At 38.0% G+C, this 20,918-nt stretch overlaps 2 protein-coding genes across 3 annotated transcripts; one reads left to right on the top strand and one right to left on the bottom strand.

Moving 5' to 3' along the window:
* Positions 1–1,834: 1,834 nt before the first annotated feature.
* cmtm8b (CKLF-like MARVEL transmembrane domain containing 8b) lies at positions 1,835–14,772 on the top strand. Of its 2 annotated transcripts, XM_081389034.1 has the most exons (5): positions 1,835–2,345; positions 4,051–4,224; positions 4,319–4,438; positions 4,691–4,806; positions 13,998–14,772. In XM_081389034.1, the coding sequence occupies exons 1-4, from the start codon at positions 2,187–2,189 to the stop codon at positions 4,775–4,777; spliced, it is 540 nt and encodes a 179-aa protein (XP_081245160.1). In that variant the 5' UTR covers positions 1,835–2,186; the 3' UTR covers positions 4,778–4,806; positions 13,998–14,772. The 2 variants fall into 2 exon arrangements, with proteins under 2 accessions (XP_081245160.1, XP_081245159.1); XM_081389033.1 differs by lacking the exon at positions 13,998–14,772 and having other exon boundaries at positions 4,691–6,205.
* Positions 14,773–17,545: 2,773 nt separating this feature from the next.
* LOC308704203 (zymogen granule membrane protein 16-like) lies at positions 17,546–19,130 on the bottom strand. Its single transcript, XM_081388346.1, has 4 exons — positions 19,102–19,130; positions 18,817–18,907; positions 18,422–18,566; positions 17,546–18,161 (listed from the first exon to the last, which is right to left on the bottom strand). Exons 2-4 carry the CDS (start codon positions 18,869–18,871, stop codon positions 17,840–17,842), a joined length of 522 nt encoding a protein of 173 aa, XP_081244472.1. The 5' UTR covers positions 18,872–18,907; positions 19,102–19,130; the 3' UTR covers positions 17,546–17,839.
* Between the last annotated feature and the right edge of the window lie 1,788 nt (positions 19,131–20,918).

Genomic DNA, 20,918 nt, shown 5'->3' with positions numbered 1-20,918 from the left:
AGAGAGCTGGCAGAAAGGATGAGGTCTACCAGCTATCAAATAATAGGTTTATAGCGACTGTGTTATATATACATTATAACAGAAAATCGACATTTGACTGGTTGCTCCCCATATGATTTGAATTTGATGTACCATAGCGATGTCATGTAATGACTGTCTTGTTAATGTTGCTCTTTAGATTAAATAATATTTGACTATTCTAGTAATGAGTCAAATAGTATGTGAAATCAAGATAGCACAAATAAAACAATTAATTGTAGGCCTATAGTCACATTTTTTAATTACTGAAAATTTGGTATTTTCTGCAAAATAGCCTACTGGACATAGAGACACTAATACAGCTATAGATTAAGCTCTAGTTTGACAAGCAACTTCTTTGGATTTGCTGCCCCCTTGTGACATAGGCCTATAGCTGAATTATTATTCTGGTATTCTGGTAATTTGTGCTGGTTTTTCTAATAAAAATGTTTTGCTGTCTCAGTTGCCTTCACATTGCAAATCACAGATGGTCATACGATGATCAGGATGTCAGGTTAAATGCACCTGATGAAGTCTTCTTGTCATGAGGCGTTGGGTTCTCTTCCACCAAAAGCAAAATTATTATGCCAAAACGTATCTCTTTAATGTTAATTAGGTCATGACAGTGCTACGTTTAGACGACAAATGACTGGCGTGTGAATATTAATTTTGCCACGTTTTAACGTTGCTCTGTAACTCAGCGATAATAGCTATGCTGAGAACCGGAACATACATAACTGGAACATAACAACTAGCCTACATAATTTCCAATAGCGAAGCTATATTTAGCATACTGTGGCTAGCTAAGACCGTTTTCACACTTGGGTCCTCTTGAAAAGAACCGAATTCAGATCCATGATAAGGACCAAGTGTGAAAACACCCTAAAACACACATATCGCTGTTTATTGCAGGCTATGCCTTTGTGTCAATTCGTTTAATATGAAATAATATGCTACAGCAATTCGCGAATAAATCACTCTTTTTAGTCGGTTACAAATGAATTACTCAAACTGGTTAAAAGAATCGTTTCCGTTGCATTAGTTTGTCATTCAGTACAAATAGCTTACTATTAGAAGACAAAGAGCAAAAAGGGCGCTGGTTGAAGTTAATATTTACCAATAAATAGCCTTAATAAGTAAATAAATTACAAAAAAAAAAAAAAAAAAAAAAAAAAATTTAAACCAAACATTCAAAACCATAGTTTGCCGAAGGAAAAAAAAGGGTAGGCCTATACCTGCATTCACAGCTTAAATGACTGCAGGTAGGCTAACCAAAGCGTATAGAATTGGTTTCTATCACTCCTCTCTCTCTGTTTTCGGTTCATTACGAGAGACTGTCTTATTTGACATGGGTTATAGGTCTAGTAGTCTTATCCAAGAGACGTGAGGGTAGGGAAGTTTGATAAACCTATGCGCGTGAACTCGGCAATCGACTACTTTGGACTTCAACCGAAAAACAGGATGTTAACAGGTATTTGCGCTGGCTTAAATAACATCTTTTTTATTCATATCTTTTACATCTACTGCAGTCAGATCCACTCGTGTTCACTCAGAAGGAATCACTCACATTTTCTGTGCACTTGTAATGACACATCAAGGATGTTAAGAGCCTAAAAGCAGGTTTAGTACTTGCCCCATTGAAGTCAACAGGGTGCAAATTTTAAAAATAGAATAACTCGCCGTAGGCAACACCGATTTTTGTCGTTGTTCTCTGTATTGACAGCACTCCAAATGTACAAAAAAATGAGCTCAATGTTAAAATTGACCGGAGTTCTCCTTTAATGAACAAATCGTTCAGGGCTGCGTTTCCAGATAACGATGGATCGAGCATTTTAGCAGGCTTACGATGCTTTTGGGAAACGCAGTCCAGGGGTGCGTTTCCCGAAAGCATCGTTGGCCAACTATGGTCGCAAGTTCCGTCGTTACCAATAGAGTTCAATGGACATTGCGATGAACTTGCGACCATAGTTGGCCAACGATGCTTTCGGGAAACCCACCCCAGATTGATTTTAAACCGGTTCAACAGATTAAAAGATCCGACAAAGAACAATTCTTTCACGAATGGATTAAACCTTCACCATAGTAGCCTATGCTTCCTTTCCTTTGGGAGTAGGGAGGATCATTTCGTTGCTCATTCGGGGAGTTTGTTTTACAGTAATTCCGTTAGAATGGAGGTCGACTCCGAGTCCCGCATCGACAGCAGCAGCAGTACTGACAGAACAAGTAAAAGCTCAAATATAGAGAGTTTAGGCTTGTTACACTCCAAGTTGGCTTATGATGGGAACTTTATTCGTTCTGCCTGTGGCATGTTTATGGCTGGAGAAATCGTAAGTATGCCGTGAATGTGCTACCTCAGTTCATTACATCTAAAGTTATTTAGATAGGTTTATCCTATAGCTAATTACCTATTTTAAGTCACTTGATGAAACAAACATATTACAGTAAAATGAACTAGAATGAAAGAAGTCTAGATTGGTAACTATTTAGAAGAATACCTTTTGTCACAAGTTTTCTTTCCACTTTCCATTTCCCAGTGGAGGATCGCTGCGTCTTTTGATATACCGGTAGTAAAAGTGAAACAGGTCCTGATTTGAAATATTTTATTTCTATGTTACAATCTTTTATAACATAGACTATCACTTGTGAAACTTACACTTTAAAATACTTTTAAATAGAGGAATTATTTCAGAAATAATATAGGCTACTTTAAAATAATAGACCTATATTTGAGTGCAAACTGTGTAATTCAATGAAAATGTGGCCTACTAAATAGCCTATTAAATGTAGGCAATAGTGTAGACTGCAGTTTAGATCAATTGCAATTAGCTGAACTGAAGAGTGCTTAAGTAGGATTTTATATTTATAATTTCTTAATTATTTCTATTGTCTTTGAAATATGGTTAAAGTGTACTGCTGAATATACTTACGTACTTTAATGTAATTTCTATTGCAAATTGAATGTCATGTATTTAAATATATTTGTAATGATGAAGTTGCAATTTAATATATTTAAAATATATTAACTTGTAATATTGAGTATCACACTACAGTTAAATTATAATCAGGTACTTTACATGTGCTTGTATGTTAGTCGACACATCAAAGCAAGTGTACATGACACAAGTTTATTAAAACATAATGATTTAAAATATACTTTAAGGTAAAATGTTTAGTTTGACATTACAAAGTGCACTTTGTTATACTTAAGTGTGTTTAGAAACATAGTGATGAAAGTGTACTCTTTTTATACACGTCAGTCGCCCTTTATAATTAAAATGATATTTTCCACAAGTACAGGTTTTAAAGATTTGAAGTGTACCACATGTGTACATTCAATACAATCAAACACACTTATTCTTCACAAGGGACTGCTTGAGTATGTAGTGAAAAGGAACAACAACATTTAAGACTTTTTGTTGGTTATGAAGATGCTTACTCACTATGAAAAGAGAGGAAGAGGACCAACCAAAACAGTTGGGAAACAAACTCTTCCTTTCGGCTTGTATTGTTCTTCTTCCTTCCACCACATGCTCTGAGTCAAATTCAATCATTCCCTTTCCTGCCGTAATCTACAGCCAGTTCTGTCTTCTAAACCCAGAATAATTTTTCCTGTAATACCATGCACAGTGAGAAATTCTTTGGCTGTATATAACAGGAAGGGAGGGTGGGAGATCTCTGGAGAATAACATGGTGTCAAAAAGGGGTGGTGGAAAGGCCCTGTTCTGCTGCGTAGAGAGCATAATTGTCATTGTTTTTTTGTTTTCTCAAAATGTTTTTTTACAGCTCAATCCAAAAGTTTTTTTTTTTCAGGTTTTAAAATATGAGTTGGTGATTTAAACGTATGCATTTGGCAGAGGCTTTTATCCATGCATTAAAATTATACATTTTATCAATGAATGCATTGATACTGTTTCAATGATACTGTTATCTGCTTTCTTATAGTTGGTTTTAGATCACTTTTGTGTGTTTCACTTGATCAAAAGAACAGTGCTGTTTCAGTCCTATAAGTCTGTGCTCCATCTTCAATCTCAGGTGTTTGGGCTTCTGGTGTGGACTCTGATTGGTGGGACGGAGTACCTCCATGTTCCTGCACTGGGGTGGGTAATGTTTGTGTCAGTCTTTTTTTGGGTGCTTACTGTCATTCTCTTCCTCTTTTACCTGACCATGGCCCACACCAGGATTCCCCAGATCCCATGGAAAATGCTGGTGAGTAAATTAGAACTACACAAATTAATGTTAAAAAAGTTTTTTTTTTTTTTTATCCAAACTTTCATTAAACTGAAGGCCTCTAAATTCACAGGGAATATGTTTTAATGGCAGCGCCTCTGTATTGTACCTGACAGCAGCTGTGATTAATGCTGTATCTTCGAATGTGGCCATTAGGGGGCGCTACTACTTCATCAGCTGGGTGGCATCAACGGTATGACAAGCAACTTCTCTCTCTGATTAGTTTATCAATACTCCTGTTTTCTTATGAACAACAAACATAGCACCTGTGCTGCAATGTCTTTCTATCCACAACTGATTATATTTCTTGGACTGAATTAATTTGTTGACATTAACTAAACAGACATTACTGTACTGAGTTTTGTATGTGTCGTGTGTGTCATAATTACATGAATTATTTGAATTCATTTGAATGACAAATTGCTGTGTTCTTTTTCCTTTTCAGATATTTGCCTCACTAGCTATGGTGTGTTATGCAGGAAATACAGTTGTGAATTACAAATCTTGGAGATCAAAAAGTGAAGATACATAAGCAGATTTGTTTTTAAAACTATCCCTGAGGTACAATTTATGCAAATTTAAATCACATAACAAGACAATTTTGCTGTGGTTGAAGCAAAATGCTAATATATAGCATAGCATTTTTCTTATAAGTAAAATTTTAACCAACGCTATGTTTCTCATTTGAGTTTTTCTTTAGAAATTATTTATTGAGGATCCATATAAAAAAAAAATGTGTAAAACGTTTCGTTACCATGAGTCACCAAGGTAATCTCACAGTAATTACTGATATTCAGAGCTGTCAGATTCAATTTGATGAGAAGTTTTAGGGTTTTGTTATTTGTCCTTCCTTGTTTGCATTAAACAAAGAAAATTAGGCCCGGCTACTATGACACTACAAATGATTCTAATGAGTCGGTTCATTTTAGTGAATCAATCACAACTAACTAATCAAGGCTGCCTTTCCCAGAAGCATCATAAGCCTAAGTTGATAGATCATTGGTGGCAATTGTTCTACGATCAATTTAGGCTTACGATGCTTTTGGGAAAGGCAGTCCAGTGTAGTTACTGACTGGTTGTTCTTTTAACAATGTATAGTCAAAGATACACTTTTTGTGTGTGTGTGTGTGTGTGTGTGTGTGTGTGTGTGTGTGTGTGTGTGTGTGTGTGTGTGTGTGTGTGTGTGTGTGCTTTTTTTAGCATTGTTGTTTAATATTGGATTGCATTTATGTTGCCTCTAAAAAGACTGAAGTCACTAAAAAGTCTGTAAACACAGATGCTTTAAAAAAATAATAATAATATTCTTCTTCAAGTAGCCTGTAAATTTCATTTTTTTCAACCCAAACAAATTTCAAGCTTAACCCAAATTCTGTAGAGTACGTTTATGCATTGTCATATAATTATTATTGTGTATATATCTAAAAAGCTTTTCTGTATTAAATATGTTTGATTTCATAAATGTATTGCTTTTACAATTTTTTTCCTCCTGAACAAAGTCCACATGATGAAGGTTCTCTAAAGTATGTGGGTTTTCCTCATACTGCCTATTACACACTTAAAGTATATTCTATATTGTATATTGCAATCTATTTATTGAAATGTGGCATGAATCAATGCAGAGTATGGCATAAATTATTTTGATTTTAAGCACACTTTTGTCTGTTACTTCTTAATCTAAGGATTTCAAACAGCCGTTCAAACAGTTTAGTTGCAATTAATAATTTAGTTTAGATGACTTAATATTCTTCAGTTTAAAATATTTCTTGTTGTTGTTTGTTTTTTTAAGCCTAAGTTGAAGGAACGCCTCAGGTGGGTTCCCTGAGAGGGGAACGAGACGCTGGGTCAAGGCGTAAACGCTATGGGAACAATTCTGCATGTACAGACCAGGGGCGTTTCCTCCGAGGAAGCAAAGGAGGCAGTGTCTCCTCAAAAAAACTGGTTGAGAAATAATCCATATTACAAAAAAAATAAAAAATAAATATTACAAAATGTGACATTAAAACATGTATAAATCACTTGTTTTTATAAATTAACACTGCCCAACAGCGACACCCGCAGGTAAAGTTACAGTACACTCTTTCCCCATTGACTTAAAACAGACTAATCTAATGTGTGTGGTGGGTTTAGGTTTGGGGGTAACTGAGAATGAATGGGGGAAAGTCGCATGAGAGGAGGCAGTGCCCCCTTTGCACTATGATTGGATAGGATCGGTTATGATTGATTGGTTCGTGTGATAAATCCCGCCTCTTGTTTTCGTTCGCGTTCTTGAATCGGCCCGAATGAAGATAATGATGGCGTTGATGGGAAGAAAGTAAGTAAACAAATATGCCTCTAAGATATCACCGCTTTATGTCACGTCAAAATCAAACTTGAAATGGCCTGAAAAACATGTTGACTATGGGGATTTTTAGCTTGGAGAAATTAAAGGTACTGCAGTAAAATAAATATTTAATTTATTGCGGTCGCATCATTTCGGACTCTGATGGGCACAATCGCTGTCTTGCGTGTCTGGGCATTGATCACGCTAAGGCAGCGTTTGTGGATGAATCATGTTCCCGTTGCGGGAACATGACCATCGCGCTGTTGCGGTCGAGACTCAATGACCTCGTTCGAGGGAGAGTCCCCTCACCCGCACCCCGATCTACGAGCTCCGCAAGAGATGGTACTTCGGCTGGCGGCCAGGGTGACCTGAGGGTTACAGTGTGGAACAAAGTGCAGACTATTCCACGCTCCACACCCCCCTCTAGCACAGTGCAACCCGCGAGCGTTCCGAATTAGCCCGCGGTACAGTCTCTCGGCGTGCCGCGGATCTCATTCGGCGCTCCAGATGAAGATGAGATGTCAATCGCGGCATCACAAGGTGGCCGTGAGTCCTCGGGAAGTGAGGATTCGGCTGTGCTGCCGCCTTCGGGTGTGCCAGCATTGTCCGTGTCTGATCCTGAGCTGACGGCCATGCTTTCCCGGGCAGCCGCGGCCATTGGCCTCGAGTGGTCTCCACCACCCGGTCCAGTGCGCTCGCGGCTGGACAATTGGTTTTTGGGTGCGGCCGCTGATCCCCGTCAGCGCCCAACCCCAATGCCTTTCTTCCCGGATGTGCATGAGGAGGTCACGAGGTCCTGGAAGGCACCCTTGTCTTCCCGTGATCATTCGGTGGCCTCCTCCGCCTTTCCTCCTCTCGACCAGGCGGCTGCCAAAGGGTACACTGGGGTTCCCCAGGTTGAACGCTCTGTTGCCATGCAACTATGTCCTCAGAGTGCTTCTTCCCGCGGCGACCCTAAGCACCCCTCCAAGGCCTGTAGGTTCTCCTCCACCCTTGTGGCGAAGGCCTATAGAGCTGCGGGGCAGGCAGCCTCCTCACTGCATGCCATGGCAACGCTGCAAGTCTACCAGGCCCAGTTGTTGCGTGACATGCACGAGGGGAGGACTGACCCAGCGCTCTTCGATGAGCTGCGTGCCGCCACCGACCTTGCTCTCTGAGCGACGAAGGTGACCGCATGCTCCCTGGGTCAGGTGATGTCCACATGTGTGGTCCAGGAGCGACACCTGTGGCTTAACCTGGCTGACATGCGGGAGGCCGAGCGGACCCGGTTCCTCGACACCCCCATATCCCAGGCTGGCCTCTTCGGCGGTGCAGTCGAGGACTTTGCCCAGCAGTTCTCGACTGCTCAGAAGCAGACTCAGGCTTTAAAACATGTCCTGCCCCGACGGCCCGCTGCTGCCTCCACCCAGCCGTCGGCACAGGTGCCTCAGTCCGCTCGCCGCCGTGGGCGCCCTCCCACGGCTCCCGCCCCTCCCGCACGGCCCCAGCAGCAGCCTTCACCCGGGGCGCGTCGTGGAGGAAGCCGTAGGAAGGCGCCACAGCCCTCTCCTGCCCCGCGCCCCGCTAAACGCCAGGCAAAGCGGCGCTCCTGAGACGGGCTGCTCAGAGATGGCTTCCAGTTCTTTCCAGGAAATGAAGTCCGGCTTCTACAGCCCCTACTTCATTGTACCGAAGAAATCCAGTGGGTTACGACCGATCCTCGACTTGCGCGTCTTGAACCGCTCCTTTCACAGGATGCCGTTCAAGATGCTCACGGCCAAACGCATTTTCGAATGCATGCGGCCACAGGATTGGTTTGCAGCGATCGACCTGAAGGACGCCTACTTCCATGTCTCCATTCTTCCTCGACACAGACTGTTCCTACGGTTTGCGTTCGAGGGGCAGGCATACCAGTACGCGGTTCTCCCCTTCGGGCTAGCCCTGTCTCCTCGCGTCCTCACGAAGGTCGTCGAGGCAGCCCTTGTTCCTCTACGGGAACACGGGGTTCGCATCCTGAACTATCTCAACGACTGGCTGATCCTAGCTCACTCTCGAGACCAGGTTTGCGAACACAGGGACTTAGTGCTCCGGCACATAGCTCGTCTGGGCCTTCGGGTCAACTGGGAGAAGAGCAAACTCTGCCCCGTGCAGAGGATCTCTTTTCTCGGTATGGAAATCGACTTGGTTACCATGTGCGCGCAGCTTACGAGCGAGCGCGCGCAGTCACTGCTGACTTGCCTTCGTCAGTTCGAGGGCAAGAGTGCGGTTCCACTGAAACTATTTCAGAGGCTCCTGGGGCATATGGCATCCGCAGCCGCAGTCACGCCGCTCGGGTTGCTTCATACTGTATGAGACCGCTTCAGCTTTGGCTTCGCGATCGAGTCCCGAGGTGCGCTTGAGTACACTGGGGTGCTACGCTTGAGCAAACAGTTTGTGAATAGGTTACTACAAATGATGGCCGTGAATAAAATATAATATTCATAAGTAAACAGTATAGCTGACAGAGTGTTTATGTCAGAATGTTTATTTTTAAACCACAACCTTCTAAGTGCTTCTTTTACTGGTATTTTTAACGATATCTTTTGCATTTCTCATCCAAACAATGTCAAACTTGGCACTGCACTTACTCGTGCCCGTAGCAAGACACCTGTCGAGTTTGAAATCCATCAGACTTACGGTTCGAGAGATATGCGAATAACAGACACACATACACACAGACAGACAGACAGACACACACACACACACACACAGACACACAGACAGACAGATGTTTCTGTAATTTATAGATAGATGTTCCATTTAGGTTAATATCCAAATGGCATAATGCAATTTTCTTAAAAGTTATCTGGTGGCCAGTGGACCACGTCTCTACAACGTAAACTGCAATGTCTTTTGAGGACGTGCCCACGACGTTTCTGGAACGTTAGCCAAGATTATAAAAAATGGAACTTTACCACAACGTCCTCACAACGTTGTCATAAAGTAATGTCACGCAGTCTCACGCTGACCAAATGACGACGTCGTCACAACGTACTGTGTTAGCTGTGAAATGAAGATACATAGGTTACATCTTCATTTCTGTGTCTGTGGACCTTTACCTAGACTCAACCCGAGCTGCTGAGTCCATAGCTATTTTCAAGAAACGTTGAATCTTTTTCGGCAACACTTGATCCATTAATAGTAACACTTTCTTTTCTCTTCTCTTCTACTCTATATCTATTTAAAAATCAATAAATCAATAAACAATTACATATGCATTAGACTAAACTGGAAAGGGTCACTCACAGCACTTACATATTGTATTGTTATTAGTTTAATGGCTTCTGCTCTCCTCATTTGTAAGTCGCTTTGGATCAAAGCGTCTGCTAAATCATATAAATGTAAATGTAGTTATTATTTTGAACGGTGACGCATTGCTGCCACATACATATTATTTTTTCCCCTCTATTATGTCATAATAACGAGATCTTATGTCATTTTAACGACATCTTTTCTCGTAATAACGAGATCTTATGTCGTTAAATCGACAAATTTTCTCATAATAACGAGATATGTCGTTAAAACGACATATTTTCTCGTAATAACGAGATCTTGTGTCGTTAAAACGACATCTTTTTCTCGTAATAACGAGATATTATGTCGTTAAAATTACATCTTTTCTCGTAATAACGAGATCTTATGTCGTTAAAACGACATCTTTTTCTCGTAATAACGAGATCTTATGTCGTTAAAATGACATCTTTTCTCGTAATAACGAGATCTTATGTCGTTAAAACGACATATTGTCTTGGCCTTGTAAGGACATGTGTAGTCATGTACAAAATATGTCTTTATCCACATAAAATTGATAGCCAATCATGTCTTTATCATACATCTATGTTCAAAAAGCTGAAGAAGCAGCCCCCAATGGACATGTTAAAAGATCAAATTCTGTACAAACCTTATTAATAGCAGATGAGCCCAGAATACGAACATTGCGTTTAATTGCACATTAGGCTAAGCGTTTTCCTCCCATAGAAAACCCTTATAATACAGAAAAAGCTTAATGTGGCTTAATAGGCTACTTCAGTGATAAAGATCAAATGCTGTACACACCTTATTAATAAACCATACTATCCTACAGAAAAGCAGATGAGCCCAGAATATGAACACAACGCATTTAATTATACGTTAAGCGTTTTCCTCCCATAGAAACCCTTTATTATAAAGAAAATATTGGTGGCTCTTAACGTGTCTTTCTATGGCAGGATGGCATTGCAGTGCACAGCAAATCCTTTAAATGGTATTCAATGCAAAACAAAAATGAAAAATACAAGTAGCCAATAAAATAAACAAATTATTGTGGCATTAGTTAGCCTACAAACAATATTTATTTTAAAGCCTAAACGAATTTGTTTAAAGAAAAACACGCATTGGCCGTTTATCTGTATAGGCTAAGTGTTTCAGCTGCCTATACAGATAAACGCGTCAAGTGTTCCAAGTGTCTGTGCGGAGTGTGGAGCGCGCACTGCATGACATGGAGGCGCCGGTGCCATCACTCGCATTTTCTTATCAACAGTGGAAACAACTTAAAATACTCCATCATTTCTGGTCATACAGAAAAGAATAATACATCAGTCGCAACTACTTTTATTTGTGTAAACTCACAACAACAAGAAAACGTTGTGCTTTTGTAAAATAAAAGAAAACGAACAGGGTGCGCTTTCATGATCTTTGTGAATTGGAGCGCGTCTCAAAAATGAACTGAAAAACAGTGACAACTTAGCCTCACAGACATGAGAAATATAAAGTTTATAAAAAAAAATGTCCACCAACGAAAAAAATCTAATCGAAAGCAAATACGGTACCATCTGATTATGTAGGCTAATCCAGTCTGTATGAAAGGCGCATATAGGCTAAATTACAGCAGAGATGTATGGAGATATGTTTGCAGGCAGCCTACACTGATTTAAAAAAGACTAGCTCATTAATAAACAATTAAAATGCTTCGTTATTTTTTTCAGACACATTTATTATAGGCTATCATTAGCCTACTTTTGCTGGTGCTTTGCGGCAAGTTTTATGCATGCGCTTGAGCGCGGAATAGGCTATAGCCTACATGCACCCAGGATTGAATATAAACGTGCGATTAGTCCTAATGGCTAGTCTAGTCTAGAAAAATCTAGACTAGAAATCTAGAAAAATCTTTAGTCTATGGCAACTCTAGTCAATAGCCTACATTTAATATTTGACATTATTTAATTAGTAATTAGTAGGCTATCCAGCTCTTTACATTAAATTAGTTGAGTTAGCATAATTAGTTAAGAACTAATAAAATAATAAAATAAAGATTAAATTAAGATATTAACCATACATTCATATATATCATTGCTTATTCCACCACACAAAGGACTGTTTTTAAGGTGACAATCCGTTATACATGTGAAGATTGTAGGCTGTATCTTGAAGATTTTTGTATTGTATTGTATCTTCTGTTATAAAGACGAAGATTGACATTTCGTTAATTAAACAAAATAAGAACACAATGTTGTAACAACTTAGGCTATGTTTTGTTAGAGGTTTTTTTTTGGTTAATTATATCTCTGGGTAATGAAGAGATTAACAAAAATAAATCTTATATATAATTAGGGCTGTGCAAAAATATCGATACAGCTTACTATCGCGATATTTTTTTTCACGATAGTGTATCGATATTTCAACCTCTAGTATCAATATTAAAAAAAAATAGTAATAATAATAAAATGTTTCATCAAATCCCTCTGTGTGCGTCACCATGTCCTCCGCCTCTGCTGTAGTTGTTGCTCTAAACGGCCAATGTCTCAGAAGTTAGCGGGAGTGAGAAAATGGTGGAAAATTTAAAAACGCCTGCTGCTTTCAGAGCCGACGTCTGGAAGCACTTTGGTTTTAAAAGTAAGTCGGGCAGTAATGAACTGGATAAAAACAATGCCGTTTGTAAGCTTTGCCTAGCTACAATTAAATTTCAGGAAACACAACCAACTTGCATTTTTACCTAACAAGGCACCACGCAGTTGAAATAGCAGGACTGCAACCTCAACAGAAACCTGTTGATTTAAGGCAAACTACTCTGGATACCATCAACAAGCTGCCGTTAACCTTAGCTCGCGCAAAGAATATAACGGCGTCAGTGGTTTATTTCATATGTAAAGATTTGCGGCCATATAGTGTAGTAGAAAACCCCGGCTTCAGACATATGGTGAACACTATGGAGCCCCGCTATGTGATCCCGACTCGCAGACACATAACGGACGTAGCAGTTCCCGGGATATACGAAGAGGTAAAGATAAGTGTAAAAACATCGCTTGCATCTGCAGAGAGAGTCGCCCTTACGTGCGATGCGTGGACCTCTCGAGCGACCGAGTCGTATGTAACGATTAGGTCACACCACATTTCAGAGGAGTGGGAGCTTGTTTCACATGTTTTGTAGACACGAGTAATGCATGAGAGCCATACTGGCAGTAACATTGCAGAGTTACTGAAAACTGCAATGGAGGAATGGGACATAAAAGGGAAGGACCCAGCCATCGTAACAGACAACGCGTCAAACATGAACATAGCAGCGCAGCTGGCCGGCATTCCACATGCAAAATGTTTCGCGCACACCATCAATTTAGCTTCACAGCGCGCGCTGAAGCTCCCATCAGTCGCACGGTTGTTGGGAAGAGTGAGACGCATAGCCAGCTTTTTTAGACGCAGCACTACAGCCAGCCATGTACTACGGCAAAAACAAAAGCTACTACAGCTACCCGAACATAAACTGATGATTGACGTGGTTACTGAATGGAATAGTGCTTTTGACATGCTGCAGCGATTTCTTGAGCAGCAGCCAGCCATCTGTGCAGCCCTCCTCTCAGGTGAAGTGAGGAAGACTGAGAAGGAAGTCTGCACCCTCAGTGAGGCAGACATAACTTCTGCTGAAGAAATTGTCAACGCTTTGAAACCCATGAAGGTAGCAACACTTGTGATGTCAGAGGAGAGCAGCCCAACAATATCAGTTGTGGCACCACTCCATGCTCAGCTAATCCATGATCTACAAGAGAGCTCCAGTGATTCCACCATGACAAAAGAAATGAAATCTGCCATATGCCTGGATTTCAGCAAGAGGTACTTGGATGATGAGCAGAAGGAGATTCTTTACATGGCCTCAGCTATTGATCCAAGGTTTAAGGCTTTGCCCTTCCTGTCTGAGGAAATCTATTCACATTTTCACTTAGAGACAATCAATATAACCAATTGGAGTTTTTTTTTTATACAATTTGCCAGTATTTATGCATTTTAAACTTTAAATATTAGTATTTATATTACATCAAAATATTTATATTACATGAGAGCTTAATGGCCGAGAATTGTCATTGTTTGTATTTGGGACTATTTACTGATTCACTAATACCCACAGAATCAAAAGCTAATTTGATGTTGTTTTGCTGTTTTTCAGCAGAGAGAGACTGATGCGGATATAGTGCCACTGCCAAATGTAGAGGACATTCCTGTGCAAGAGGACATCTCCGCAGGCCCATCCAAAAGACCAAGGGATTCTTTCACTCTAGCTGACCTACTTGGACAAACATATGGTGGTGCAGTGAGACCCTCACACAAAAAAAAAAAACACACATGACCAGGCAGAGGAGGAGATGACCAGATACAAGGAGGCAGCTCCCATGTCACTTGCTGGAGCTAATCCACTGGATTGGTGGAAGCGACACCAGAGCGAGTATCCACTCTTGTCCCACCTCGCAAAAAGATACCTGTGTATCCCGGGCACGAGTGTCTCCTCAGAGAGAGTGTTTTCTACCGCAGGGGATATAATCACAACACAGAGGAGTGCACTTAGCCCGGAACATGTTGATGAAATTCTGTTCCTGAACAAAAATTTTAAGCTATTGTTGTATCCTTGTTGTTTGTTCAGTGTTCACTTCAGATGGGCCTAAAGTTACTCAGGAACTGTAAAGTTACTCACATTGGATACTTAAAATGTAATAATTTATGAGTTTATGTACATTTACTTAATGCACTATTTTTTTATTTACAAGTTACAACATACTATTTCAGATTTAAAAATATTGTTTACTTGATGCACTTTATTTTATATAATTTTTGTGCCATTTACATTTTTAGTTTTTAGTGATATGTCTTTTATACATTCAGTGTGTTCACTGTTCAGTGACTGTACAATGCAAATACCTTTGCGAATAAATTGGAATTTAAGTTTGTGTCTGCTGAGTTGTCAATATAATGTGATACACATACCAGAATATCCCAGGTGGTACATAGCAATTTGTATATTCAGCTCAATTTATTTTATTTTATTTTATTTTAAATTTTTTATTTAAAAAAAAAAAAAGCATTGCAATATAGCAATATGTATCGTATTGTATCGTATCGTGATATATCGTATCGTGACCCATGTATCGTGATATGTATCGTATCGTGAGGCCCTTGCCAATACCCAGCCCTATATATAATATATTATATTTAAAAAAAAATGTATAGGCCCATATAAAATATATTTAAAAAAAGGGCCTCATTTACGCCTGATTGTGGGCTGCTACTATTTGTTTAAGCTTTTTGAACGTAGAAGTGTGATAAAGACATGATTGGCTATCAATTTTATGTGGATAAAGGCATATTTTGTACATGACTACACATATCCTTATAAGGGCAAAAAAATGTTGTTTTAACGACATAAGATCTCGTTATTACGAGAAAAGGATGTCGTTTTAACGACATAAGATCTCGTTATTACGACATAATTGAGGGAAAAAAATAATATGTAAGTGGCAGCAATGCATCACCGTAATTTTGCAATAGGCTACATGTAAAAATTTGTGAAAACACGAACTTGATTAAATCTATACTTTAACAAATAGAACATTACATATTTTAAAAATACAAAATATTACAGTCGCAACCGAGACGGTTTCACACAATAAATAAGGATTAATGTTTAGTTCATACCTGGTTTAGATTATCATAGTATTAAATATGTAACATTCATATTTATATTTTTATTAGTGCTGTCAATCAATTAAAAAAATAACTAATTAATCACACATTTTCTGTAATTAATTGTGATTAATCACAACATTAAAGTGTTTTTAGTGTAATAATTTCCAATAATCTCCAAATTAATGTAGAAACAATGTAGAAAGACAGTTGGCTATATTTTAAACATTTGATCTTACAGAAATAGCCAGAATCAAAGCAGTTATCACTTCACAGTCTTCATTGCATAATGTAGATTAAAATATAGATACATTTTTAGTATAGATACAAGCCACAAAAGTTATTCAATTAAGAGCATTGAGGTTTTTTTTGTTTTTGTTTTTTGATTAACATTAATGGCAGACTGTAGAGGGTTTATTAGGCTGCTGTCACTTTAAGACCTGCCACACATGATGCGGATCTGCATCCTATTTTCTCACACAACTCTGTGTTCATTTAAAGGGGTGGTTCGGGATTTTTGACATCGGACCTCATTTTTAAGTCAGCCTGGTTGTTATTCATCAGTGGAGACATTTTTTTTAAAAAAATTATCCAGTCCTTATATTTGGATAGTTAGCCGATGCTAGGCTAGCGCGAGTCAAGGGTAGATGTTAGCCAGCCATTAAAAACCGTTTTACCCACTCCACAGTGCACCAAACGCAAATCAATTATAACACTAGACTAGTATATGTCCGTTGAGAGAATAATGTTAGAAATCAAACATTACCTTTCATCTCAATGATCCCAAAGGAACTAGTTTCTCAGCAGCTGCGGAATTTTACTATGCTCCGGTTAGTAATGCGGCAAAAAGTAAACACAAAGTGTGCCTGCGGCAGGTAAATGCCGGTACTCTTGCATCATGTGTGGACCGGCTCACTCGGTTGCCTAGGTAATCAATATCACTCCGCTGCTGCTGTAGACAAAGGCTTATGATTACAGGGAACAAATTATAACTAATGCAATGTGATGAAAGGTAAGTTTGATTTCTAACATTATTCTCTCAACGGACATATACATCGATAGTCTAGTGTTATAATTGATTTGCGTTTGGTGCACTGTGGAGTGGGTAAAACGTTTTTTAATGGCTGGCTAACATATACCTATTGACTCGCGCTAGCCTAGCATCGGCTAACTATCCAAATATAAGGACTGGATAATTTTTTTAAAAAAATGTCTCCACTGATGAATAACAACCAGGCTGACTTAAAAATGAGGTCCGATGTCAAAAATCCCGAACCACCCCTTTAAGTCAAGTCACCTTTATTTTTATAGCCTTTTTACAATAAATATTGTTTTAAAGCAGCTTTACATTGATAACAGGAAAATAATGCAACAAAGTTTGTTTTGGCTATACAGCAGTTCTAGAAGAAAATTGTTTCATGGTCCATCTTAAGTAAGTTCAGTGTTGTTTCATTTCTGTTGCAAAAAGTTATTAATTTAGGTAATTTATACAGCAGCTTTGGAGAAAACGAACAGTTTGATTATGATTTAGACTGCATTACAGGTCAGAAGTCAGATTGGATCAGAACATTCAAAATATTTATCCAGTTATTATTAAACTCATTTTAGACTGTGCTTGCGGGGATACTCGACAAAACGGGCATTTTGACATAATTTTGTGTTTTTGTCCATTCAAGTTCGAAAGAGAACTCAGTGAGGCCGGCGAAGTGGCTTTCTGTGCGCACAAGTCGTGTGTGTGTCACACATAGGAGATTCACATACCAATACTGAACTGTGTTCTCTTTTGTGCCTTGTCATGCTTGAATAGTTTAAAAGCATTTGCATGAATAAGAGCGTGATCATATATGAAAAAAACAGATGCTGCATTAATTGTGTTGAACTGAAAAAAAACTAATCGCATGCATTTACGCATTCATTTTGACAGCATTCATTTTTACATGAATTTGTAAAGTTTGATTGAAAGTCTGAGTCATAGGTAAATGATAAAGTCTATACATAAAAGGCATATGAAAGTAGAAAATAAATGATAACAGCATGGTAAACATTTTAATAAGTACATTTTATTGTGATCTTCATACAATGGAAAAAAAAATATATCATGTGCTTTAATAAGTTTGAATAAAAATCAACTTTAATAGAATCATTGATAGCCTTTAGGATTTGTTGTGTAAAGAAGCACTTAAAGCATGATTAAGAATAAAATAAGTTTACACCAGTCTCCTTAGTGTTGAATTTAGTAATAAGTACATTAATTTTTACTTAGAAAGTTACTTTTTAACTGGCATTTTCCTCACATAAACACTTGTGTTCTTAGCCAGTGAGATATTTCTGACTTTATGATGTGGAATTGTTGTTCAACACAGCCCAGTGAGCCCCAATGGAGGTAAGGGCAAATCCACTATGTCGTCCGCTGAGGAAGCGCAGTGCACTTCCATCATGGGTCGGGTAGAGGTTAAATGAAAGTCCACTAGGCTGCCCCACTTTGAAAGAGCGCCCCTCATTGGTGACAAACATAAGCTCAGTAATGGAACCAGAGTAATACTTTCCAGAGACCTGAACGAAATATTCGTTGTCGAAGAGTGTCATCGACCTTTCATTGCCATAAACATTCGTGCCAACCAGTTGTGTCCAGTTACCATCATACTGCAACTGGAGCCTAAACAGATTTTAACAGAATGTGCCATTATTGTTAAAATAATTCACAGCAAAATACCATATAACTAACACAAAAGCAATACAGAGTAAAAAATTAGCCTTACAGAAAACAGATTGTATATGAAGTGTATCATTTGTTGCAAAATGGATTTACGTGCAGGTATAACATTTTTAACACAATTATGACAGATCAGGGTTTTTTGGAATTGATAAAATGTTGCCTAAATGTGTAAATATCTAGCAGTGCTTGGGGAAACTTACCCATTGATGTAGTTGTTGTAGTAGTATCCATAGTAGGGATATTCATAAACTCTGATTCCAGTGATGCGACCCTCTTGTGAAGTGGTAAATTCAGTTCCACTGCCGTCCCCAACAGCAGGGGAGTACGAGTAATGATCAGGTAACGCTGGAAAGGTAATTAACAGCTATTGGTCTCTAAAATCAATGTTTTTACAATTATGATTAAAACCCTTTTTTATTGGACCTTTATTTTGGCTTTTTTAGTTATACACAGGTCAAACCCTGACAATTTATTGCTATTCTACTTTTAAAATGTCCTCTAATGCCTAACACTTGATGCATATTCAATTAGTCAACACTGATTTATGTATTGAAATTCTGACTTTAAAAAAAAACTTGAGTTTAGTGATACTCACGCATGGTCATGCTCATGGCATAAAGGCAAGAGAGTACCATGAAATAATGCATCATTTTGGAATGCTTAGTTGTTCACTGCTCTCTGAGAATCTAGATCAAACCAAACACAAGTGTTGAATGAATATGCAGATGACAATAGTTTAAGACATAATAAATTATAAATTATAAAAAACAAGCAACACAATTTTTACCGTATCCACAAAAAAAGAATAGACTAATAGATAAATGAAAATATTTAAGAGTACTTATTCATGATGTAGAGTATTGTTAATTGATGTGGTTACCTGTAGTTAAGCCTGAGTGGATGTTCCTTGAGAAAGACAGCTAACCAAACCATCATTTATATGCTCTTGCTGGTCCAGCCTCTTTTTTTTTCTTTTCTTTTTTTGAGATTCTTTCATAATTGTTTCTGGAAGGAAAATATTTTTAGACAGAATTTCCTTGTTGTTGATCATTAGTCACCTGATACATTTCTGGAACACACATTTCTTATTTTAAACATATGATATCAGATAATTATCATAACAAGTTTTAAGTAATGTAAAAACTTTTTCCAGTAAAAATGTTTTTAGTTTTCTTAAAAACATTTGAACATCTGATCATTACAAAACTTTGCAGGCCATTGAAAACTCAAAAGAACAAATTATATATTATATACTGTATATATACAGGTACAGGGTGTAAATCACAACGTCTTGAGAGGTAATTTCTTTATTACTCAACGAGTAAAAAACTCATGACATCTGGTGTGAAGCATTATATGGGTAGCCTTTGAACTGGAGAGTCACTGAAAGAACTTATCACCTATGGGCCCTTTAGTAAAACAACTAAGGGAAATATCCCTGCAAATATCCTCTTATTTGGGGATAATTCTTAATCTGTGTAAATTATTAAAGTACAAAGGTTCGTTTGTAAAAAACAAAAACAAAAAAATGGCAGTGGGTGGGATGGGTTGAAACACTATTAGAAAACATGCACATCAGTTTAAAATTTGCATTTATTTTATTACACATACTTTTTCTACGAACCGAAGTTTTTGAAATTTTGGAATTTCCTCAGTCAATTAGATTAGATGCTGCATGAAAGAAAATAGCTGTTATGTTCCCAAGATGGCCATAGAGTGAACTGACTTGCCTGCGATGGGACTCTGTCACCTCTTACTTGTTTATTCATTATATTACATTTAGTAAAAAAGAAAGAGTTGTATTTTTTTTTTGAGAGTATGGGTATATAAATGTATTTACGCATGAATTACAGTTGCTGGAAATTATTTTAGGGTTAGGGTTATGTACTGTTATATACTATACAATAATGTTCCATCTCAGATTTGTGTATTGTATTATTGCACTTTGAATTGGAACAGTATTTTAGAAAGTTAGGTAAATATACAAAATATATATATATAATTATGTAAAATTTCACATTTCACTTTCATTTAACACCTTACAGACATTGGAAAGATATAGTATCAGGCAGTGCTGTTGAACAATGTGATACCTCGTGTAGTCAAATCAACCATTTAAGAATGAAGAAAAACAAACATCTCATTTTCTTTCATTTTCTTTCTTCATCAAGAAAACATATGCGTACAACTATGTTCTTTTTGAAAAATTAAGTCAACAAACAATTCTAAAATATGCACTTGAAAGTCTAGAAATACCAGTCAAGAACTGTGGAAAAGTGAAAGATTTCCTCATAGCGGAGGACATTTTTTATTCTTTACATGAAATTGATCTTGAAACATGATGGGTGGATTAGGACAATAAGGATAATCCACCCAGCATCATGTTTCAAGATCAATTTCATGTAAAGAATAAAAAATGTCCTCAGGACTGCATCATTAACATACCCTGTCAATCATAACTTAAATACACAAAACTTGCTTTATTTAAATAGACAAAAGTCACTGAAAGTAATTGTATATCTCTCTGATTCATTAAATACTCTGGTCGATAAACTGAATTCATTAAGTGAATTATTCATCAGAACGCTTCAATTGTAAACTCCAATCATTTTAATTTATTTATTTTTTATTCTTTAAAATAACTGGATCATACAAGTAAATTGCTCGAGAATGAGACTACACTTATAGCACAGTACA

This window comes from Scardinius erythrophthalmus (assembly GCF_964197995.2).
Source record: "Scardinius erythrophthalmus genome assembly, chromosome: 16".
Lineage (NCBI taxonomy): Eukaryota > Metazoa > Chordata > Actinopteri > Cypriniformes > Leuciscidae > Scardinius > Scardinius erythrophthalmus.
This window is presented reverse-complemented; position numbering and strand designations above follow the sequence as displayed.